The 24711-nt window shown below is 41.8% G+C and overlaps 2 protein-coding genes across 3 annotated transcripts; both read right to left on the bottom strand.

Annotated features, from left to right (window-relative positions):
* Positions 1-69: 69 nt before the first annotated feature.
* On the bottom strand, positions 70-13621 carry copb2 (coatomer protein complex subunit beta 2). 2 transcript variants are annotated; one of them, XM_022760443.1, is made up of 22 exons: positions 13548-13621; positions 12802-12939; positions 12564-12650; positions 11999-12125; positions 11759-11907; positions 11266-11412; positions 10148-10247; positions 9860-10002; positions 9164-9363; positions 8572-8682; positions 7953-8041; positions 7750-7856; positions 7529-7672; positions 7149-7279; positions 6666-6873; positions 6236-6346; positions 4776-4990; positions 4589-4681; positions 4160-4340; positions 3455-3526; positions 1264-2301; positions 70-1132 (listed from the first exon to the last, which is right to left on the bottom strand). In XM_022760443.1, the coding sequence occupies exons 1-22, from the start codon at positions 13548-13550 to the stop codon at positions 1043-1045; spliced, it is 3684 nt and encodes a 1227-aa protein (XP_022616164.1). In that variant the 5' UTR covers positions 13551-13621; the 3' UTR covers positions 70-1042. The 2 variants fall into 2 exon arrangements, with proteins under 2 accessions (XP_022616164.1, XP_022616165.1); XM_022760444.1 differs by lacking the exons at positions 12802-12939; positions 13548-13621 and adding an exon at positions 12391-12447 and having other exon boundaries at positions 12564-12634.
* Positions 13622-15201: 1580 nt separating this feature from the next.
* rbp2 (retinol binding protein 2) lies at positions 15202-17318 on the bottom strand. The gene is made up of 4 exons (XM_022760446.1): positions 17191-17318; positions 15950-16128; positions 15732-15833; positions 15202-15360 (listed from the first exon to the last, which is right to left on the bottom strand). Exons 1-4 carry the CDS (start codon positions 17261-17263, stop codon positions 15310-15312), a joined length of 405 nt encoding a protein of 134 aa, XP_022616167.1. The 5' UTR covers positions 17264-17318; the 3' UTR covers positions 15202-15309.
* Positions 17319-24711: the final 7393 nt, after the last annotated feature.

The following is a 24711-nucleotide window of genomic DNA, read 5'->3' as shown; positions in this document are numbered from 1 at the left end:
AAGATTTGTATTTAATTCACTTTTCAGGTCTACGTACAGAGTCCCATTGCAGTTTACTGGATAACCTAAAAGCAGCAGTTGTGTGTTGATCCTGGCTTTGAGAGGGAAACATGCACCAGGATAATAAGATGTCACATAGTGTATAATAATAATAAGAAGGTAACAGACATTGAGTAGAACCAATTAGCAGATTTGTCTTAGTCCTCGCTTGTTCAACACTTTTGAATATGTTCTTTATAAAAAAAAAATATGTGGCATTTGGAAAACACAGGCAGCCCTGTCCCAGATAGAAATCCAACATAATGCTCTAATTAGCAAAGGTCCAGCACTTGTGAGAAAAATAAATTCCTCACTGGCTTCGATAGCACCCTGATCAACAGAGGTGTAATATGAGGTATGAGGAAGAAGAAGAGGTACTGAGTCATTTTAGTTACTTTTCATGAAGACGTGCAGTCGGCTGGTAGAGCTCGTGGCACCGAGGAATGAGGAAGATTCTACCTTTTTTAATTTTTGTTTAACTGTAAACTGGTTTTTACATCTAAAGAGTACTTTTGATATAGGAGATTTAACACAAAATGTAAAGATTGGAGCAAAATTGTTCAAATGTGTAGTGTAAACAAAGCAAAGCAAATAAGCCTCTGTTGGAAATTTTACAATGTTCCACATCCCATACTTCACATACATACAAACATTTCTCCTTAAACCCATTCACTTCTCTTTCCCCTTAACCACATTTAGAAAAGGCACGTAACACTGAGCGAATCCGTAGCTGAAATAAAGACAAACTACAGATTAATCTGAAGTTCTACCAGATGTCTTGAAGGTTTTCGTCCTTCAGTAACACAAATCTTGTGGGAATCATGGAATGGTACATCTCAAATATATATGACTACTTCAGCCCTCAACTAAAAAACAACAACAAAAAAATGCTTGTTAATTAAGCTTAACAAAGGTACTTTAATCTGCTGGTGTCTAATAGTGGTCCTGGACTACAGCCCTTTGTGTTGTTTGGTCACAGTAAAACAGGAAAGTCCACCTCTTCCTATTCGCTCAAGAAATCATCATCCAGGTTGACGTCTGTGGTGTCTATTTCTTCCAAGTCAAAATTGTCCAGATCCAGATCATCCAGGACCTGGGAGTAGAAAATATTCACAGGTGGAGGTCAGGAGGTGTGGTGTTTTGATTTTGTTTACATATACATACAGTTATATGTTTAATATTCCCAATATTAGGGAATGTTTGCCACAGACTTAAAAACTTTACCTCCTCAGTCATCTCTTCGTCAAGGTCCTCTGCTGGGTCTTTAGCTCCCCCAGGAGCCGTCTCCTGCTCCGCTATGTTCTTCTCTGTGGGAGCTACTGGGAGTAAAACCTCTGGCTCAGCCTGCAGAGGCACAGGAGGCTCCAGGATCTCCTCAGGCTTTACTGGGAGTCCCTCTTGTTCTGGCTCTTGTGCTGGGTCTGGCTTTAATACTGGCATTGCATCTTCAAGTGGGTCTAGCAGTGGATCAAGGACAAACTCTGGAAAAGCTTGGACTTGGACCGGCACATCCAGCAGTGAGCTGTCTGTGTTTTCAAAGGAGATGAGCTCCTCCACTGCTACAGCTGATGGTGCCGTTTCCAAAACGAGTTCCTTAGTAACAGGAGGTCCTTCTGCTGCTGCTGGTGCATCTTTGATGGGTGGTGCATCTAAAGACATTACATCTTTTTCCAGCTTGTCATGATCAGGCATTTTTACGTTAGCATCAGCTGTTAATGCAGTGGTAACTAGAACATCCTCTGTTGCCATGGTTTTTGTTGCTACTGTCTCACCTGGTGCTTCTTCTGTTGCCATGATGGTTTCTATTGTTTCTATTGTCTCAGTAAGACATGTTTGAGAAACACAGGCAGTAGGAACAGCATCTGTTGCTGGAGACGTTTCCTGAACATCCTCCTCATCCGAAGATCTGACATCATCCACTGGTCTGGACTGTACCACCTCTGGCTCTTTGGGGGTAACCTCTATGGTGGACTCCTCCAAAACGTCTTCCTCCACAGAGAGTGAAGCCTCCTCAAATTTAGTGATGATGTCTTCCTTTATTGCTGCCACCTCCGGTTCAAATGCAGCCACCTCAACATGCTCTTGTGTTATGGCGACAGGAAGAGGGGAAGCTGCTGTTGGAAGTGATTCTTCTTCTACTGCTGAAACAAAAGCAGTGGTCTCCTGTTGTAATGGAACGGGCTCCTCTGCTGCTGCTGCTTCTGGAGGCACAGCTTCTGTTTCTGCTACTATGAAGCTTTCTTCCATGCTTTCCACTGCTTCCTGTTTATAGATCAAACAGAAATAACCGTTCCATTTTAAAGCAGCTTTACTCAGTAGTTTTATATTAACTGGTTATGACAACTTGCACATAAAGGGTCGCTTGTAATGATGAACCCACTGATTATTATCATCCAATTTTGCAGTTGGCGGTTTATAGCATCTTTCAGCTCACTGTTTTCATTTTCTGACACACTTTACTGTTTTGTTTTTTAAAGAAATATCTGGAGCTAAAAGATTTGCTGTAATATACATCTAGTATTGTTGGGTGACCAGAAACGCAACTCCATATGAATCCAAATGTTGCTCAGTATCTGCTGGGTGTGTGAATGGACAACAGATCGCTAACAATGACAGCTTTGTAAAGTGATAAAATGTCAGTGTTTTCTGTTGCTCCCAAGTGGCCAAAGAAGTCTGTTGTTGAAGGTTGAAGTAGTTTTGATTCAGCCTCCATTTAAGGCAAAACACTGAATAAATCAAATAAGATCTTCCTCCAACTGTTTCACATACAGATATTTATGCATTATGCATGAATTAATACATTACATTCCAGGCTTTATCTATCAAAGCAATGTCTCATGGTCATTCAGACAAAAGTGTCTTTTATGTTAAACTCTTTGTGACCTTATTCAAACATGACTTTATTTATAGAAAAAGAAACAATGCTTGTGCCATATTCGGCACCTGGGGCACAAGAGGGAGCAGTGGCACTGCTCAGAACACCTCAGGGCGTTAAGTTGCTCTTGCTGTATGTGTAGTGTTTGGAAATGTCATGCTGTTGGCAGGGATGAAAGTTATAAATATAGGGGTTAAAGAGAGGGGGAATCATTGTCATTGACCGATCTGACATAGTTTTTAATGCTGTATTGAGCTGGTTTTGTTTTCTTTGTGCATACAGTGCTCTTAGGATGTGGAACTTGATGTATGTACAGTCGCTCTCTGTGTATTTTACCTTGCCCTGCTGCAGCTGTTATGTTAATCTGACAACATTCAATTCAGACTTTTCAGAATTAGGCCAGACTTAGTAAGATTCCTGTTGTGGCTTATGAAAAATTGACTTCTGACATACGACCGACATTCAAACTTGCCATCACATTTATGTAAAGAGGCGCATGTCTGGAAGGGGCTGTGTGGAGATGCAGATTCTGGTCCTCACCTCTGGCTCACTGACCTCTTCTTCTGACGCAAAACGTGCAGATTCCTCCAGAACGTTTCGCTCCTCATTTGGCTGAAAAGCAGAGGAACAGGACAAATATCTGATAACGATCTCAAACAGGTATTTGATATTTGATTGGTGCTTTTAAAAAGGGGCTATATGTAATAGTCTCTGCTACTGAAAGTGGTTTCTTGCTGCGACCTGGTGGTGGTGATGGTCGTTTGCCAAGAGCTTCAGTCATCGTTACATTTACAAGATAAGAGGTTTTAATATCCCCCCCCCCCCCGAGAAACGCTTCTTGTTCCGGGCAGACTGGCGGCTACAGTGACTCGCTATTGAAAAATGATAAAACAGGCTGACTTGACCGAGGCTAGTAGGTTAGCATGCTAACTTCAGCTGCAGAAAAGACGTGGTTGAAATAGAAGCAAAATGAGATTAAACATTGGCGTTGCTTTCCACCTCTGGAGACAGCTCTTGGCGAGCAAAGGAATGAAGTTTGATGCTGAACTCGCAACGTTTCTTAAAGACTGGTAATTTAACAGCTGTCAATGCTAATGTTGGCTATGTAGCAAGAGTAAAACAAATTTAGTATGGACAGCAATACATAATTTGAGAAAAGGTCCCAATTCAACAACTGTGCACATTTTTATAGCAGTACACTCCTTGATGTGATAAAGTTTTATAGTTCCTCTGACGTCCACTGACCATGATGAGTGGGTATTCTGCGGCAGGTCTGACCCTGACATGAGTCTCCTTCAGGTACTGCTCAGCCTGCAGGGCTTGCTGGAGGCCAGGGAACAGGTTGCTGTACTGGATGGGGTCAGCCAGAGCATCTGCTGCCTTCTGGTTGACCTTGGACAGACTCTCCTTCCACAGCTTAACCACCCTGGAGGAGGAGAAGTGTATACCGCTCACCAGTGATGCATAATGTAAACACACACAGAGAGATGCGTATTCCCATTGTCAAAGGTTTCAGGAACTGCATCATTTTTTTTTTTTTTCGACCGATTTTGAGCTTTTAAAAGTTTTATCCTCTGGGAAACAAACACAGGTATTTATTAGTGGTAGATACAGAAGTTCTCCAGAACGGATTCAGATATATGATTCATGTATGTACACAGACACAGCCAGTACCTTGACACATGGCTGGGCAGATATGTTCTTGCCAGGAATGCAGCCTCTGGCAACCGATCTGTTTTGATGAGAAGGTCCAGACATTTGTCCAATCTGGACAAACACACAAAAATAGCATTGACAAAAATAAATAAAATATAAACAAGTTCAAACAGCTCCTCTCCCCATCCACTTCTCAGATACTCGCCTTCCTTGCATGAAGTAGGTGAGGAAGGCCACATTGGTCTTCCCATCCTTCTCTGCCCCTTCGGCTAGTTTGCCCACCATGTCTGTGTTGCCTGAGGCAGTGGCCAGCAGCAATAATCCCCCATAATCCTGAGCTTGGTGCAGACACTCCTGGGCCAGGCTAAACTGGCACTTTGTAGTAGCAAGCTCTGCCAGCTGCTTCCATTTCTGCTCTGACTGGAGCCCCCACATGTCAAAGTGCCAAAGAGACAGAAGAGAGGATTATCACAACACAACAATACACTGTGAAGCAGTTACTCAGTATGAGATGCCAGGGTTGTGACTCACCCTGTCAGACTTGTAGAGGAAGAATGACTGATTCTATACACATTATCCTGCATATTACATAGCTACTGATGAAAGAAAGTCATTGAAAACGAAACAGCGAAGCTATTAAGTAAGAATTTGCTCAAACATGATGATGCATTTAAGTGTCATTCTTCAGTTCTCAACAACACTTAACATTAAGAGCATATTTATCTCCTTGACATTTGCATTTGTATAGCTTTTATTCATGCTAGCAGCAGGGCTCTAGGGATGGTCATGGATCGCAATAAAACTGTAAAGACATTATTGGTCCCCAGAGGGTAAACCCTAAGAACTTTGGTGATTCCCTGACCTTTGGATGGATGGGTTTTTTTGAGTGGGCTTTTGGTTAGACGGCTGAAATAAGGTCAAGTTAACTAACACAAGCTCAAGACATTTTATTGATTTATTCTACAACATAAAATACACCAGTAAATACCCCAGTCATGATTTCTTTAAGCTTTTACATCTCTTAAAAAAGGCTGGGTGCTAACAAGGGTCTAAATGAGACTGCAGAGGTTGTTGCAGACGTGAAAATGTCATCACACCAAACACGAAAACCGATCTACTCATCAGTCCACCTTCACATAAACTTAAGCTTTTGTAGACTGTTACTAACTTTCTAAGAGGAAAGCCTTTTCTGGAATAGGAAAGCACTGAATCAAACTTCAAGTTGAAGTTTAGCGGTGGTGACATTGAAGTCATGCGAATGCGGTGTAGCTCGTTTATAGCCTTAATTGGCTTTTTACTTCTGGCGATTGTATTTAGGCTTAAAAAAATCATAAAAGTGGTTCATTTGTGAAGATTATCCTGCTGAACAAAATGTGTCAGTATCATAAACTTTTTTTTGTCAGAGTTTATTTTCTGCAGTAATCCAAAAGCCAATCGAAAAATCCCATTGATTTTTTGTCGAGGGAACCAGGGTGAGGCTAACTTCAAGGTTGACCTACAAAAACACTTCATCCCTGCAGCAGTGTGACTTTGTTGTTTCATGTTTTTCCACAGTAAATATGATGCCATCCCCATCAGCCTCAGCTGTACTTCTTGCATGATAACATACTTCACTAGTAAATATGGTAAACCTTAGAATTTGAGCATGTTGATGTTTGCACTGACCTCTGCCTCCAAGGCCAGTTGGTAGGCCATCTTGAGCTCTCCCAGCTGCAGAGCAAGTTCAAACTTGTGTTCTGGGTCTGTAGACACAGCCAGGGCCTGCTGTCTGAAGCCCTACACAACACAAGAAAACACACTATATGCATAAGCATTTTTATTTTATTTATTCTGCTCTGTAAAGCACAGTGGCCGACAGTGAAAGGTTAGATATGTGAAAAAGTGAAGTAGTAAGAGTGCGTGAGAAGCAAAACCATCCCCTGCATAAATATATTTTAAAATAAACACGCAAAAATTCTGCCAGGAGGTTTTACTCCATCTGGCTGCCTGATGTTCTGTAATTTATGCACCAAACCCTGAATTTATTGTCTTCTCAAGCAGAGAGAAACGGACATGGACTTCTAAGTGCAAAAGTTGGAAGACGGACATACTGTACCTGTTTCTCCAAGAAGTTGGCAACCCTGGTCCTTTGCTCCTTGGGGATTGTGGGTAGAACTTTGTCAGCTGTGCTAAAGTCCCTTCTCATGACGGCTGTCTGGTACTCCAGCACAGAAAGCAGCAGGGAGTAGCTGATGATGTTCAGCTCCTTGTCTCCAAGGTAGAGACGGTCGTCCTTGGGGATATAGCCCAGCAGATACATGGTCCTACACCAGAGAAAGACCAGTTTTAAGGAACCCGTTTGAGCATATTTTATGGTATTTCTAATTCATTGTGGATAGTATGAGAATGCTGGACGCCATGAGACAGCAAGGAGATTCATAGTCAGAGAATAGATTTTCTCTGCACGCCAAGGACTCGGCTGTAATGCTGATGATGGCTGAGGCACATTTGTTTTGTGCTGCTACCATACGCCATGAATAAACCATGACGGGTTTGCCAGTGCATCTTTGCTAATTTTACATTTATTAATGCATCTCGCCTGTCCATGTGAGCAATGGTGATGATCTCTCCCCCAACATAGTAGTTGAGTCTGTTAACAGAGCTGGTGTAGATGAAGCAGTCTCCCACCCATACTCCTGTCTTCACCACCTCCGGCACCTCCCCCAGCACCTAGTCAGCAAGAAAAAAACAAGAACGACAAAGAAAGACCTTTAAAAAAAACCTCCAGCATAATTCCTCTACAGACTATCTGCATTCTCCAGAAAGTCAAATTTCAAACAAGAAAACACCAAATGCTGGCAAAGGCATGAGCATGCAGCAGCTAGTAGACATTTTCTTCTGTGTTTTTAAAGATTACATTCTGCAAAAATGAATTATATCCTAGTGTATTTCTTAAAATACACTACATGCGTCTCTGACCTCGAAGGCGTCCTCTATGCCATCCTCAGACATGTCTTGCTTGGACTCCTGAGCTGCTGACACTTTCTCTGGCAGATAACGCAGCACAAAGAAAGACTCATCTGTAGCGATACACACCAGCTCTCCAGAGTCAGACCAGAAGATCTAAAGACAAGAGGAAGATTATAAGAAGCAATAGACAGAGTAATGGGAATGGTCACAGCCACGGGAGTGTGACTCACATGTTTTGGTTGGATCTCAATGCGGCGGACTAGTTCGGCACTCTCCCAGTCGTAGAAAGCTAGGCCGCTGTTTGACCTCACTCCCAGTAAGAAGCCGGCAAAGATACCTGTGGGACAGCATTACACACAAACACATTGTACACACACACATTCACACACAGATGTCTGTCAGATCAACAAATAGAATGGGAAATCAAACTCACCTTCAGCCCCAAAGTCAGGTTTAAAAACCTTCTTCTCTTTGAAGTTCTTAAAGATTTTGACCATACTGTTGCCCTCCCTTATGGCATACCTGTAAATATAATGTACACGGTTAGATATAATGCTGAGTTAATTATACTTGTAACATATATTGTAAAAGGAATAATTTGACTTTTTGAGACATACAAATCAATACCACTTTCATGTGTGTACAGTAAATATGAAGCTACAGTCAGCAGGCAATTAGCTCAGTTAGCTTAGCATAGCACAAAGACTGGAAGCGGGGGGAAATAGCTAGGTTAGCTCTCTCCCAAAAACACAACTACCAGCATCTCTAAAACTTTATACTTAACACGTTATGTCATTTGTTTGATCCCATGACAAACAGGGTAGCTGGTGGGCATTTCTTTGAACACTGGACAGAGCTAGGCTAACTCTTTCCTCCAGGTTCCAGTATTTATTCTAACCTAAGCTAGCTGAGCTAATTGCCTGCTGGCTGTAGGTTCATAAGTTACCATACAAACCATACAGACATGAGAGTAGTGTCAATCTTCTCATCCGGTGCCTCCCTAGAAAGCAAATAAATGTCAAATTGTTTCTTTAAGGTGTTTAAAGACTTACTGTGAGGAGTCATGTGCCCAGACAAACTCTTGAGCTGAGCCAAAGCTCTTGTTCCTCAGGGCCATGGCCGTGTAGATGATGTACTCGCCATCTCCACACACCACTACAAACCTGCAGATACACAAAGACACAACATGCACACATATATGGATATAAAATTATATTGAAATCTCAAACAAGGATGATACACACAATTCTGCACACCTTCTACCTGCACTAACCTGTGTCCTGGGATAGAAACATACCTACTGTACAGTCCAGGTTTCATTTGGACTTTATTCATGTGCTCATAACCAGTTGTGTGCATAAATGGATTTAGGAAAATTATCAAAGGTGTCAAATAAAAACCTTTACACACAATAAATTTCACTTGTAAAACTAAAGCCAAGGTCAAAGGAGTAGTTTTAGTAGTTTTACAAAACTGAGCAGTGGAAAATTTTTTGGAAGGCTGTCAATTAAACATCTCTAATAATAATCCAAACAGACAATAATGTTTTCATTAATTATTGTTTCCTTTCTCCGGCATACAGTAAGCGTGGGTAAAAGTGCTCTCAGGGGCAACTCAACACAGACCCACAGCGCGGTGTCTCACCTCCCGTTGGGGCTGTGCTGGATGGTCTGGGGGTAGATCTCGCAGCTGCCCATGTCTTTGACACCCAGCGCCAGCCTCTCTCCATCCCTCATCTCAGCCTCTCCCATTGCCTTCAGGTTGGCCTGCTGGACTTCGGAATGGCGAGCCCACATGACCTTCCCACTGGAGTCCATGGACATGGCGGGCTCCTCCCGACCCAGCTGAGACATACAGGAAGAGGAGAGATGAGGTGCCAGATATGAGAAAAAGGAAGAGAAAACGGTATTATAGAGGAATGTAATGATAGGGACCCGGTGGTTAAAGGAGGGGCACCTTTTTAATAACACAGGTCAGCAAATATTCCTTCGGCTTACACAATGCAATCTGCTCATAACATACACTCCAACTGACGCCATATTATTTGGCTGCACATAGCTGCTGTTGGGGATAAAGAGGTCATGCCCTCTATTTTCTCTGGGGATTTGTGGGTATTAACAACCTGAAGTGCTCTTTTTACAGTTTAAAATCAAATGTTAACGTTCAATTTTCTGTTAACAACAGATTACTGACATTATTTTCCAAGTCAGTGGCTGTCTATGACAGTCTTTTGGGCCCCAATGACAGAGTAGAGGCAGTATAGTAGCTCTATACTGTGGTTTCTAACATTTGCTATTGTTAAAAACTGCACCAGGCAGACAACACAACAAAACAGTATACCTTGATGATGATGCCGCCTTCATCATAGCCCAAAGCCACACTGTTGGAGCCAGGCTGGCCACATATACACCACACCCTCTCCATGCCATAGTTGAGTGTGTTCTCCAGTCGGTAGGTGTTGGAGTGCCACACTCGAACAGTGCCTAAGGAAACAAAGAGCTCACATTGAACTCACATTGAGGTGCTGAGCTGACTTTGGGTTGTTGTTTTGCTCTCTGTGTGTGTGTGTGTGTGTGTGTGTGTGTGCGTGCGTGCGTGCGTGCGTGTGTGTGTTTTTGTAGTTCTCACCATCCTCAGAGCCTGTGAGGATGATTGGCAGCTCGGGGTGGAAGCTGACGCAGGTCACGTTCTGGGCGTGACCCTCCAGAGTCTGAACGCAAGTTTTGTTCTGGTAAAGACACGCAGCACATACACTCATCATATGATGTCACGACCAGCACTGCATCTAAACTGCTCATGTGTGTATGTTATCTATATATAACACTGAATATCCCCAAACAGAATATGTGCACATGCTATCTGCTAGCACTGGAGTGTAGAGACATTAAATGCCAGCTCAACAATTAAGACACCTTTAGAAATCAGATATTCAGTTTTCAGAGCCATGTGAGGTTTGCTGGAAGATACGTACAGCTCAGTTATGGAATCAGATACTTAACATGGAAGAAAGCAGGCTCCCAGAAACATATTTATCTGAGATAAAGGAATGACTGGCTCTTAATCAAAATACGTGTGCACATTGTTCTACAACTGTGAGTGTGGTGAGGCATTTTTTAATACAGAGAAGATCAATATTTGTCTGTTCAGAGAATCCATGTTTGCTCAGAGTAAAGAACAGAGGGAAAACCATAACTGCATACACGTAGGAAGATATACTGTGAATATGGTAGTGAAAATGATGTTGTACATAATTTATCTGAAAAGCAAAGATTGTAATGTGCCCAGTTCTGATATTCTATCTCTTAATGTTGAAACTTGGCGGTTTGTCAGTCTGGAAAAAAAGTGGATTTGTTCAATGTAGTTTCTAAATAATAAAGAAACTCAGTTCCATTCTGTTTTCTATGGTTATTTTTTTTTACAGGGAACTGCGCAATACTTGTGTATTAAATTAAATACATAGTGTGTAGATGATACACAAATACTGAGATGGCTGATCAAACATGAAACGTTTAAATGATCCAGTTACCTGGAGAATCCTGGGAGATGACAAATAAACTTTAGGCTCATAGCAGTTCTTTTTAACGTGCGGTTCATTTGGCCTAATTATTTATTATTTTCTTCATTTGGACTTGAGCATATTGAAGTAATTATAATTTTACCGGGAGATGTATGTTTTTTAAATTAGCAGTGTATAACACGGCACAGAACTAAACACTGACTCACTAGCTAACAGCTCACTAGCTCACCTGATAATCCCAGATCTTGACAAGTCGATCGTCAGCCCCCGATATGAGGTACGGCTTGTCTCCTCCACTGTAGTAATCAATACAGTTCACTCCCTTCTCATGGCCCTCCAGAGTGAAGTTAGGAGTCCTGGAGCCCAGCTGCCACACCTACAACAGGCAGAGTGGAGATATGCTGAAAGGAAGTGTGTGTGGGAGTGTGTCTGAAAGAGAGCAACCAAGGACTGTCCATGTATTTTATGAGTTGTAGAGTGATTTCTATCAGTGTATCATTGTTATTTTGTAACTGTTGCAAGCAAATAAGGTCTTGGTCACGATGGTGGTAGTGTTTCTCCAGATTGAAACCACATTTCCCACAATCCCCGTTAATTCTGGCTGTCACTTTTACATTCATTTAAACAAGAAGAGCAACACTTTTCTTCTGTTTGTGCCCTGCAGCCATTTTCCTTTGTGTGCCTTTGCATGTGTGTGCGTGTATCTGTGTATGTGTGTCAACCTTAATAGTTCTGTCCAGAGAGGCGCTGGCAAACTGGTTGTTGTCTTTGGGGTTGATGACAATCTGCATGACATAGTGAGTGTGCCCCTCAAACACCTGACTGCATGCCCACTTTCTGTCCCAGTCCCACAGCTTGATCATCATGTCATCTGAAAACACACACACAAAACATGCTAATGAGTGTGTGCTGATGGTGCTGTACTTTTTGTGATTACGTGAGTGTGTGCAGTTCTTTCCTACCGCTGCTGGTGAGGATGTAGGGTTGCGTGGGGTGGACAGCGATACAGCGGATGTAGTCAGAGTGAGCCTCAAACATGTGGACTCTCTCCAGAGTGTTATAATTGAACACACGGATCTGCATATCATCCTGGGGAGGGACAAAGAGATTAACATATTTATCCACGAACAGAACACAAAAACAAAAACACACATTTTTCTGGCCATGCTCACTGTCTCCAACCAGCAGCACTGCACCAATTACCAATGGGTAACACCCGGCCCAAGACAGTGGGTTATTTTGACCCAGCTCAAGTTTTACCTTAAAATGATTGCAAATGTATTGTTACTTGTACAAAATGATGGGCACGACATTCAAAACTGAAAATTGGATCAATTTTGACCTAGAGCTGCACCTATCTTTGTGTATTCAAGCTTTCAAACGTTTTCCCATGTTGAAATGGCCGTTTATTCTAGGAGAAAAAATAAAGCAACTGACTTGAGATACTGAAAAGTGACAAATGTTTATTCCTTAAATGCTCATAAGTGATTTGAAATGTCCCTTTTAATACATTCATTAAGTACTTACTGCTCCAGCGATGATCCAGTGTTTCCTGGCTACAAACTTGGCCACTCTGACAGGCAGATCACACAGCTCAAAGTTTTTCACCATCGTCTGCACACAGAATCGATTGGATAATCAAAAACACGGATGAAACAAGTTTGAAGTGATTGTTTATGTGAAGGAATGACTTGAATGAAGTGATTATATGAATCGATCAAGTGATTTGTGCGAGCAGATAAATGTGTAACTGAGTGATAGTGACCTGTGTCTCATGGTTCCAGACCACCACACCACCGCTGTAGAGGCTGACCACCATCCATGGCTCAGTGGGGTGCAGGTCCACACTCTTCACCCGGTCTGAGCGAGCCGTCAGCTTCCGCTTGATGTCCAACCGCAGAGGCTGTTCACAAAGGGAGAAAGAAGAAGACGCTCAGCAACACCTCCTGACAGTAAAATCACTCAATGACCAGACAATAATTCGTTTTAAATATGTTTTGCAGAGATGTTTTTTTTTTTTAAATGCAGATTGACATTTTGTAGGGTGCAATAACATATTTTATTATACTCCACCTCAGGTTTTGGGGATAGTTATGAGGGGGTGGGGGGTGGTGGGGGTGGGGTGTCTGTTGATACTTCCCATTCCACATTTTATATGCATGCCTGCTCCAGAATGACTGGGTCCTTTCAAGTCTTCTCATGTCAATGAAAACTTGCAGTCTTTTCATTCATCTACTTTTCGTGTGATGACTGCATGTTAAAAGTTTCTCGTAAGTTAATGTAAATACTTGGTAAAAATGTGCTGGTGCTAGTTTCACTCTCTTGCTTTAAAATCTGTTGTAATTTTTGGATATTGGTTTTGCATATGGTTTCTGAATGGATGACTGCTGTAGTTTACATGACGAATGGAGTTGAAGAAGTTACTGTACCGTTCCGCTGACAAAACCAGAAAACATCAAACAACACATAAAGTTATGTCGGATAAATATTTTGCTTGTTTGTTCCGCCTACCATGATTCCACGTCAGTCAGTCCCTGCTAGTCCGTCTGGTAAAGACACCGGCCTCCCTGCTGCCCTCGTCGGGCTTCTCCAGTGGTTCTCAGCGGGGAAAGTTTTATAACCAAGCGACCAAGAATGAAAACAAAGTGACTTCCGGTATTTAATTTCAGGATAAATCTCAAAGCCGACAGTGTGTTAGTGCAAAGGTGCATGGGAGTGCCAATGGTGTGGTTTATGGACAGTATTTACATGTATGGACGTCTATGCGCACTATAGATTTACATTTGATGATGGATAATGGATGCAGGTTGCTGCACAATATGTATTTGAAACTGTAGCTAATATAATTTGTAAGTAGTAAAATCAGTGCTCTCTCAAAGCTGGTATTTTGTGGTGAACACTAGCTTATCTAATAAGTGGTAATAAGCTGTTTTTATTTTAATATCTACATTTTTCAAAATATCCTTTACTTTTACGGTTTTATGGCTGTGGATATAGGCTTTTATTTTGGAGACAAAATCAGCTATTTCCGGTTCATATCTACCTGTCACTTCTCTCATTTGACGCAGCTTTTTCTGGCGACGTGGATCCTCCAGCGCTTCCTGTAGGAGCAGCTCAAGATCCGGCAGAGAAGTGGAACATGTTGTACCTGTGAGTTTCTACTGCACTGTAAAAAAATAAATACGTACAGGCTGTACGCAAACAGCCAGCCACGCTCACTCCTCAGTCTTAATCCCTACAAGTCACTAAACAGATGTAAAAAGATGGATGAATAAGGTCTTTTGGTCTTTTGTCTCATGCAAATGGTCCAGAGAGTTTCAGGTTGAATGAGAATTTATCTAATTTTATTTTGACATTTTTTTTGCAGTGTATTATCAGAAGCTGTTCTCTTTACAGGATATTGTGCAAGCATTCACAATACAATTTCCACATGAGGAAACTGAGAGACATTTCCATGTCTTTTTTTATCATAGAGCAGGTCTAGCTTCTATATTAATACTGTAAAAGTATCAAAACGCTCAGTCCACGGAGAAATGCACGCAGCCTGTATTAAGAAACTGTGGCTTAAAATGAGCCGTCAGGACTTCCTTAACTTTGTGATGTCCCAACAAAACAGTCACCGCCCTCAGCCATGATCCCAGCATGGCCCATCCAGATCCACCATCCACTCACCTACCATTTTTGGTTGTTTTACCTTTATTAACCACATAACACCAAGCGGTCATTCCACTTCACTTAACTAGCAAGCTAGGAGACAGAAAAATGTTGAGGAAACCCTGCATAATCATTGAATGTCAGGAAACCATATCATTGCACAACCTTCCCATGGAGACTAATATTAGAGACCAGTGGCTAAAGTCGATTTTTTCTGAGATACCACGGCAATTTAGTCCCAAATTTGACCATCTTTGGGCTCATTTCATCACTAACCGACCATCGTCATTTGCATTTACCGGTGAGTTTTGCTAAACTACAATATGAGGCTACAATCTGTTTCCTGTGGCAGGCGTCATTCAGAAAACAGAAGAAAGGCTCAGAGACTGACACAGAACGCCCTGTTCCTGCTAGAGCTCCAGAGAGAAGCCGAGATGTAAAACTATATTGTTAACTATAAAAGTGTTAAATGTAGGACTTTTAAAACAAAGGCACAATTAAAGTAGAACAGTGGTATTAAATCAGTTTATTGCAGATCTGGGCGGTTACATTATAAATAGACAGCAACATGCAATACATGACAGACAGTTTGGGGCAGATGAGGTTTGTTTCCATGTTATTATGCCTTCTTAAATACTTGGTGGCAGACTTTGTCGAGCACAGTGATCTCCTGAAAGAGAAGAAAGCAGACCTTTAAACTACGAGTCCAATATGATGCAACGACTGTTTCTTGTAGTTAGATAATAAGGTTGAGCATAAGCCTATGTTTTAGATGATGATGGTGTAACTTTATTGTTATTGCCCAAAGATATGAGACAAATCAGTGTGAACTAAGTGCGGGTTCATCAAGCAAGTGAAGAGACGAAGTGTTTTTTCTTTTTTTTTGAGGTTGCTTTTTGATGTTACTTTGTTGTTTAATGTGCTGATACAGCTGTTACAGCTGTGGTCACGCAGGAAAATCTCATTTGCAGGCAAATATGCAAAAACTTTTACACCTCTGTGTCACGTGTTAACTGATGCGACACGCTCTCTCTCTCTCACCTGGTGTAGCAGGTCTCCCTCGATCCAGTGTTTCCACCCACGATTTTCCTTCTCCCCCTTCTGCACACACACTAGCTTGTCGCCGTCCCAGGTCACCAGTGTCTGTCATATCACCACGCAAACACAGAAACAATGGTCAGTGCATCTGTAGTTGCTTTTTTTTTTATCATGATTACTCCAAATAGAAAAATGTAAAAGGATTCAGAAAATAGTCTCACGTTGACTTTTCGGTTGTCCAGGCCCTTGGTGTGCTCCTCGAACTCCTCTCCCACGGTGAAGTTGACCTCGTAGTTTCTGAAGGTGCTCATTGTCTTTGTTTCAAACTTATCCCCATTTTGGACGATGACTTTTGTCTGATGCAGGTGGGAAGCGATCTTTCTGGTGGCAAAGTCGATATCTGCAAGCCAAAAAAAAAAGAAAAGAAAAAAGAAGAGAGGATTAATGTCGGTTTTATGTAGCCAAGGAAATTTTTTCTCATGCTGGTTCGGTGTGTAGTTTGTACTTTTTGGCTCGCTGCTTCATGATTAAATCCACAGACACACACACACACACACACACACAAACACATATGACACCACAGGCCACTTATTATGATTCCTCTCCTACTGGTCGCCTTGACAGTTTCATTTACCCTTTAAAAATGACCTTGCTCCGAGTCAGAATAGCCCTAAATGAGTTTCTCCACCCTGTTCAGCACTGGGCCCTGCCAAAAGAGAACCACCCACCCTCACCGTTTAGATATTCATATCCCATTTTCCCCAAAGTGAAAATTCAATTTCTTCCCATCACTTTTACAGATATGCCCCCTATATTTACCCAACTAAGTGATATTTTTGACCCATTTCCATAAGGATGTCATTTTCCTATCCATTTGATGGAAATGAGGTGCAGGCGTTCAGGATTTCCGGGACTTTGCCAGAGCTGAGTGTAACGGGGTTGTTGTTTGAATTGCAGATAGAGTCATGAATAATGGAAGTGTTTCTGGGCCTGATCAATGACGCGCCAAAAGGAGAGTGGACTCTTTTTCTTTTTTCTTTTTTTTTTGAAGTGATGACCTGGCCCGCTGCCTGATCCAGGGTCAGAATCTGTCTTCCTTTCCTGCGAATCAGGAGGATGAAAATGCAGAAAGGAGTGAATCAATATTTATTTGGCGTGATAACAGACGGCAGCCGCTCACAGAGTGGAGGTTAACTTGTCCTGACAGCAGCTCAATGAGGAAATGAAGCAGTGCCACAACGTTCCTCTTCCTTTCCCCCCCCCTCTCATTCTTTCTCGCTCTCCCTCTCTCTCCTTCGCCCACACCGCAGCTCTCTCACTCTATCTGTCACACTCATTCCAGATTTCCTGTTCAGGCCTTGCACTCTACTTTAAATGTAACCCTTTAATTGATCCCTGCTTTTAAAGAGGGTTACAAGCCACATCTTCCCCGTCTATGCCATGCAGTGTGAGTCTCACTCACCGAGGGCCTTCATGATGTCCTCGAAGTTCTCGTTGCTGACCATCTCCCAGCGTCCATTGTAGTCTGCAGGCATTGTGACTGGTGTGTGAATGGAGGTAGCAGTTTGCCTTTAGGTTTGTTTATCTAAGTGAGAGACAGTTCAACGCTTCAGCCCTTTATATATACTCTGTCTCTGAGTGTGTGTGTGTGTGTGTGCATGTGCGTGTGAGTGTGTGTAGAGCAAAGGACAGGGTCCGCCTGATAATTCCGTCAAGACAATGTGTGTGTGTGTGTGTGTATGTAATATAAAGTTCAGCCTTAGATGGTGCATTGTGAACACACTGCCCTCTCGCCTACAGTCGTGTGCAGTTTCTGCTTGTCTGTTAAGTGTGTGCACACTCACTTGGATGCACTCAGACTCAAGATTCTCCTGCATGTTTTTTTCCATAGTCATTTCCTCAACTAGCTACAATAGCTTCATCAATTACTCATTCTAATGCAGTAAAGCTGAGGGGAGAGGGAGACGGAGATGAGTGCTTCGTTTCTGGGCTCGCGTTGGGAGGATTCCTCTCTGGTTTCATGTCAGGGAGCAAGGGGAAGAAATTTTGTTGACTGAAATGCAACTCCACCATAGACTGAAATTCAATCCTTATTTCACGGAAGTATTCCAAGTTTCTTGACTTCAACCTCTTTAACAATCACATCAAGATAAGACACTTGCACTTGAATCAGCTGGAGCTACTTTATCAGCAAGAGAGTGCGAGCATGTGTGCACATACAGTATTAACAACCCAGTCTTTGTGCGTGTGTGTGTGTGTGTGTGTGTGTGCGTGTGTGTGTGTGCGTGTGTGTGTGTGTGTGTGCATGTGTGTGCATGTGTGTGTGTGCGTGTGTGTGTGTGTGTGTATGAATGTCTGAGCTGCTCAGTTGTTTGTTTATTCAAAGTTCCTGGTTGGTTTGTATCCATGTCACACTTTTACCACAAAACCACATTTTGTTATCTGTGTCAAATGAGAAATTGATCTTGAATCACCATCTAATACTTCTTTCTCTTCTTTATCTCAAGTGTCACCACGGACTGTTTCTCAACAGCGGCTTCAATCAATACAGTTTGCTCTCTGGATCTCTTTCAGAGGAAATGAAGCGCTTTCAAAGAGCATACAGGAAGAAAAAGAGATGATACAGTCACACCTTATCTTGCCTATCTACACTATGACACTAGTTTGATCTTGTGGTGATGTGGTTGTATGTGGAGGGTCAAAGGTGAGGCAGGCAGACTGTTCAATGGTTTATCAGAACTAATAAAGTGCCTTGATCTAAAGTAACACTTATCTTTTAGCCATAGTCAGTTGAATTGCAGTGTCTCTATCTCATCAATCTGAATACCAAATAATGTGCATACATACATTAAGTGTCCCATAGTAGCATGCTTTTTATCGCCTGCAACTTTGCTGTTTTATCTCACTCTCTGAAATCTCAGCAGCACAAACAAACAAACAAACAAACCCCACTGTGCATTATCTGTCTTGCACCAAATGACAGACGGACAAAGTTGGCGACTAAAGCATTTAGCAGATAAAGCGCTAAACGGAGAGTGAATATTGGACTTACATTCACCAGGTGGACACAGACGTGAGGGTGCAAAGGCAGCTGTATGCTAACACGTTCACCCTAACATCTTTAAAATGTGATGAGGTGTCAGCGTTGTGTTCACAGCTCAAGTGGCGAAAACAATGAAGAAACAAATGAAGGAATGCAGCTTAAAAGCCAAATTTTCATTTGCTACACCTTTATTTTTTTCCCATAGCAAATTAATATACACCTGAAAATGATACGTCTCATAAATCCAGTGCAACACAAAGTGTCATGATGCTGTGATTATACTACATTAGTGCACATCAGTTATAAAGAAGGTCAAAAAAACAAAAATGAGTTAAAGTAGTAGTAGAATAAATAAAGCAGCTGACCCCAGCTACTACCACCTACTCCACAGACATGTTTATATGACACTTCAATCCTTACAATCCCTCTGTAGATAAACTCAAATGTTGATATCTTAATCTCTTTTGTAAACCTTCGCCTCAACTCAACTTCAGGGCGGCATGAACATTTTTTTTTCTTCATTTCACCACACAGGGGCAATGTTGCTGCACGTAACGTCAGAGCTCCTCACAACCAGAGGAGGCACTATCCTGTGCTCTGTGCAAAATAGTACTACATGTTATACTGTGATCAAAGCTAAGATGACACCGAGCCATCTGGCAACCGAGAGGCCCGACTTGGAGGAAATCTGTTCTCTGTGGCTTTTTTGCTTTCGTCAGGTGAATTTGAAGGAATTTTCTGTCTTGTAGGAACAGGTTAAAGACACGAAGTAACTGGTTCACAGTAAACAAGAAACAGAAACGATCCTTTGAATTTGAATTTAATGTCGAGCTTTAATCTTTATATGCTGCTTTTATTGACTTAATACGTCCTGTGTTATGTGTTTTATTGCTTTTATTGTTTTTGTACTTTGTATTGTTATCACTTCAAACCACTTTTTACATTTGTGAATTATTGTTTCTTATATTGTATATTTTTATTGTATTCATGGCGTCCTTGCTCTCAGTGGCACTTCTTGTATAAATAAAGGTTTGTTTGAATGAATGAATGATTTAGAGGATGACAATCCTATAAGGGATTGCACCCGTTTGCACATACATGCTTGCACAGTCTCGTACACTTATGCAAATGCAATTAGGGTAGTTTTAATAATTCATGACAGCAGATTCATTTCTAATTCTGCCTAATTCACACCTAATGGCACATCCTGTGCCCCATAACCTTGGAGGCGTCATACCCACACACACACTGACACTTACACACTCTGCATTAACATTTAGTTTGTAAGTTGATGTGTGTGTTTCAACATTTCTACACACCTTGGCTGCATTTCGCACCTTCCAGCATATCTTGTTTGTGTATGTTGTTTCGCGCAGCATCTCATTTTTAACACGCTTCTCATACTGTGATTGACAGGCTGTGAAGTAATCCTACATTTCTATTTCCTGCGACTCCTCATTTGTCCCCTCGTCCCTCAGAGAGTTGAGTTTCGGTCTATCTCAGCCTAATCTTTTAACAGTAAGATGTTGTGCATTGCATTGTGTGTGCATGATGTGTCACCCTCCGCATATACACTTCCAATATCCTGAGTGATTCAATTCAATTTGGTTCATTAGCGTGCCATTCAAATCGCTACATTACAGAGTCTTTCCATCCCCATGCCCCCCCCCCCATCTCTGCCATCTCTTCCTCCTCCCTGTTGTTTCGAAACATCAAAGGTTAGATTAATCACAACCCTCAGAGGAGACAAATGACTGAGAAATGTCTGCTCTTTGTTATGAAACCTTAGTCATGGATTTCAGCAGAGAGTAGATGTATTTGTAATATATTTTCATCCCACCCATGGACTCTAATAGTGCAGTGTCTTGCTGTGTGCTTTGATGTCCCTGTGAGAATCGAAAGCGCCCCAGTGTTCCCACACGATTGAATGATTTTTGCTTTTATCCTCCTCATGGAAGCCTTTCTGAAAAAAAAAAAGCTCAGCAGTGGTGTTACATGTGTCAGTACAAGATGAAAAGTTGCAATGTTAGATTAGATTGTACATACAGAAGAAATGCATGCCTACACACACACACACACACACACACACCTGCACACTACTGTGTTCGGAGTCACACGTGCACACTAGTGTGGTGTTGGGTTGTTGTGATCACACACTGACGCACTTGTAGGACTTTTAGTAAATAATCACTAGCGCGTATGTCCGTGTGTCCCGCCCTCCATGTCACTTTGTACACATAAACACACACATACTGTGAGGGGGGTGAAAAGGGACATGAAGGATGAGATGCACATACAAACGCTCGTCCTGCAAGTCATTTTTCACACATACACACCTGTGTGTTAGGAGGCTGAGTTGGCGTAATCACAATCATCTATTATTAATTGTCTTTGACTATTTGTTGGCATGTTGTGCTTCTGTTGTCTCTTTTTAGACTGCACATCTGTATATTTTAGATAATTGTAGGATATTATCAATTATGTTGTGTGTGTCTGTTTTGTGTTGTTTTTGCTATTGACTGTTTTAATTACATTATACATGTAAAAGCCCAACTGGGGACAGGGGTCAAGAATGAGTAATAGCTATAAACTCTTTGTGCAACACATTAGTTTCATGCCTTTTGAAACTATGTTAAATTGCATTTTCCCTAACAAATAAATAAACTACAAAAAAAAAACTAAAACTAAAAGTTGTCACGAGAGCGTATGTCCCCTTTCACCTCTCATACACACACACACACACACACACACACACATGCACACACACGCACGCAGAAAATTACATTTTTACACTCAAAAACCTTTCAGACAAAGGGCAAAAGCTCGGGGAAAGAAAGTCCATTTCATGACTATAACTCAAAACAGTGCGCAGTCCTTTGGAGAGAAGAAAATAATAGGCCTCCAGGTTGGGCAGCCTTGATATCAATAGATGATGCTTATTCAGGTGCCACAGACATATTCTCAAAGCAAGGTACCTGTGGAGCCACACTCTGTGTCAAGGTCACCCCGTGTGCAGGTCCTGCCATGAATGCATGCATGCACTATACATGCTTGCCTGCGGTTGTTTGGCTATTTATGCATGCTAAATGCCTCGACTTGCCTGACCATCATCACTCTCCTACACGCTCGCTTTCATCCGACCTATACCAGCCTGGTATCTGAGCCCATTCACTCCCAAGGAGCATAAATCAAATCCCATGTTCCACCTCTGTGTGTGTGTGTGTGTGTGTGTGTGTGTGTCATCCCATCCCCTGAGGGGAAACCTTGCGATCCTAACCTCCACCAATCCAATGTGGTGTTTCCTCACACATCCATCCGCCCCAAAAGGAGCATCCAGATAATCATAGGAAGAAAACATACTGTAAGCTCTCTGCCATCTTTCACTTTTTTTTGGACTTTTTCCCTCAGGAAGTCGGAGCTGGAAAGTAGAGAGGAGAAGAAGGGGATGACAATGCTAAATATTTCATGTTTTCCTCTTGGTAATTCCGTGCAGTCGGAACGAGACCTCGTTTTCCACAGAAACATGAGCAACTCTGGGACTGATTGCGGGAGCCTGGTAAACTCTGTGTTTCTCTCTATTTTTTTTTGCCTCTCTGCTCTGAAATAGGCCTGGATGGTGATGCATAATGCATGGGGCTTCCTATGTGGAGCTGGAAAGGGCTGTGGGTCCTGAGGGATCAGACAGGGAAAGGGTGATCAGATTCGCATTCTGCAGTGGAGGGCCGGGCACGTCAAAGGAAGGAGATGGAGGAAAAAGATTAGTTTGCCCTGTACTCACTCCTGTGTTTTTGTGTTAGTGGTTCTGATTACTGTAATCCTCATGTAAATTGTTGTTATACTCAATTTCACACAAGGCAAACACTGCGGAACAGAATGCAGAATTCATCTAATTTAATATTTACCAAATGTATCTTTACGTCTGACAATGTGTACATAGTTATTCAGACATTATATAATTATATATATATATTTTTTAACCCCTTTTCTTCCCAGTTTACAGATTCCCAATCACCAGAGTGCCACTGTCCAGAGACATCTAGCCTGGAGAGGATTTAGATTACCAAGTGCCCCCTCCATCATGAAGTCAAAAGCCAGGTTCTCATTCAACTGCAGCTCATAATTTTAAACAAATTCCCAGAAAGTCAGCTAAAGAAAATGCAAGTGAATATGCGTTTCCATCTACTACTGTTATGCAAATATCAGGAGTTGGTTGGTCAAGGTAAATGATGGTGATGCTAATTCTCCTGAACCATTGCACAAGAAGAGGAGGCAACAAGGTGATGTAATTACAGTTTTTCTCAATTGCTAAAACACTAAACTGTCTGAACCAAATGCTCAGTTGCCTGAACCCACTGATTGAATCAGTCACTCCTTTGGCAAAACCATAAGCACTTTTCACCTGTTTAGACACAACTTGCCAACACATTTTCATTGTGATGCACCTGTGTTGCATAATTGTGAGCACAGGTGGCAAAAGTCAAACACAATTAAAACACAGGTGTCACCGGTTGAACACAACAACTCAAAATTGATCACACTTGTGGCTAATGATGTGAGGGAACAAGCCAGTTCAGATAGCGCTGGTTTGTGAGGCACTACAATGGATAGAAATCTGAGAGGAGTTGGTGTGAGAGGTGGTCGAGGAGGTGGAGGTGGTGGTGGTCGAGGTGGTCGAGGTGGTGGAGGTGGAGGTGGAGGTGGAGGTGGTGGTGGTCGAGGCGGTGGAGGTGGTGGAGGGGGTCAGCGAAGACAAAGAACAGTAATATGTAGGCTTACTGTATAAAAGTGCTAAATGCACAAGATTTCTGTTTGATTTTGTACTGTACAAGTGCTACGTGTACATGTGCAAGATTTCTGTTTATTGTACTTTTATATTTTTTACTATGTACAAGTGCTAATGCACAGGTTTTTTGTTTTGCAACATGCATTTAGCCTACAGTGAACAACAAACATTTATTTCAAGAGCTTCATGTCCTGAGCATTGTATTTTCTATTTTTCTATGTAGTGTTCAGTGACTGGTCAGTAGTGTTTTTAATTTTGATTGACTCGGGGCACGATTTGACAACATAGTTCAGTTTTAAGCACAGATTAACTGTTTTGAGGTGAAAGTTTGGTTTTGCAAGAAAAGTCTGAGGTTTTGTGAATGTAGCTTTAAAATTGGGTTTTGTGTTCACGGTTTAGAGAAAAGGAGAGCTGCTTTCGAGAAATGTGTCTTAGCAATCGAGAAAAACTGTAAAAGAGATCAAATGCTGTAAAACTATGTGAAATGCCATTCGTTTTTTTTCCTTTTGGAGCTTTCAACTACATCTCAAGGAACCACGTTTTCTGTAGCAGCTATGCTACACGTAGGGGTGCTAAAGTAGCTCCATTCAAAATCATTTAATGTTTTGAGATCAAGCTAATTTTGACTAGCGGGGTATCGCAATCAAACACTGTTATTCCATCTTATTTTGTCTTGAAAAAGAAAATAAAAGCAGAACTCTGTAGAATATAGAATCTTTACACATTTGTTTTTATTTTACATGTACATACTCTTTATTTCACATATGGAAATTCTAAATATGTACATATATTACATTTGTGTATGGGGATCAGGGTGATCTCAGCTCGGGTTTAGAGACAACTATTGCATGTAATTTATTCTCATGTTTCTTATATTCCCAACAAATACTTAACAATTCATTGGTGTAATTTCTGTCTTTGATCCTGCTTCCCAGTGAGGAGAGGAGAGGAGAGGAGAGGAGAGCAGAGGAGAGGAGACGAGAGCAGAGGAGAGGAGAGGAGAGGAGCTGTTGGTGGAAATGAAAGCCTGTTCTGCTGAGACAGTTGGTTGCCAGTCCATCTGGGTAGCGATGGAAAGTGCTCCAGTTGTCACAAACATTCAGCATTTCTGTCTGTGCCCTCCATAACAAACACTGATGGAGGGGAGAAGAGGGGAA

The sequence above is a fragment of the Seriola dumerili genome, unplaced genomic scaffold, assembly GCF_002260705.1.
Source record: "Seriola dumerili isolate Sdu_G_001 unplaced genomic scaffold, Sdu_1.0 BDQW01000337.1, whole genome shotgun sequence".
In the NCBI taxonomy this organism is placed as follows: domain Eukaryota; kingdom Metazoa; phylum Chordata; class Actinopteri; order Carangiformes; family Carangidae; genus Seriola; species Seriola dumerili.
Note: the sequence above shows the minus strand (reverse complement) of the source record. Positions and strands in the feature narration are given on the sequence as shown.

Coding starts and splice junctions, on each gene's coding strand:
- copb2 (XM_022760443.1), bottom strand. Junction 3,527..4,159: donor CAGAATACCCACTCATCATG/GTCAGTGGACGT, acceptor TCTGCTTTTCAG/CCAAATGAGGAGCGAAACGT. Junction 1,133..1,263: donor ACGAAGAGATGACTGAGGAG/GTAAAGTTTTTA, acceptor TTCTACTCCCAG/GTCCTGGATGATCTGGATCT.
- rbp2 (XM_022760446.1), bottom strand. CDS start 17,263: ATGCCTGCAGACTACAATGGACGCTGGGAGATGGTCAGCAACGAGAAC. Junction 16,129..17,190: donor GGACATCATGAAGGCCCTCG/GTGAGTGAGACT, acceptor TTTGGCTTGCAG/ATATCGACTTTGCCACCAGA. Junction 15,834..15,949: donor TGGACAACCGAAAAGTCAAC/GTGAGACTATTT, acceptor GTGATATGACAG/ACACTGGTGACCTGGGACGG.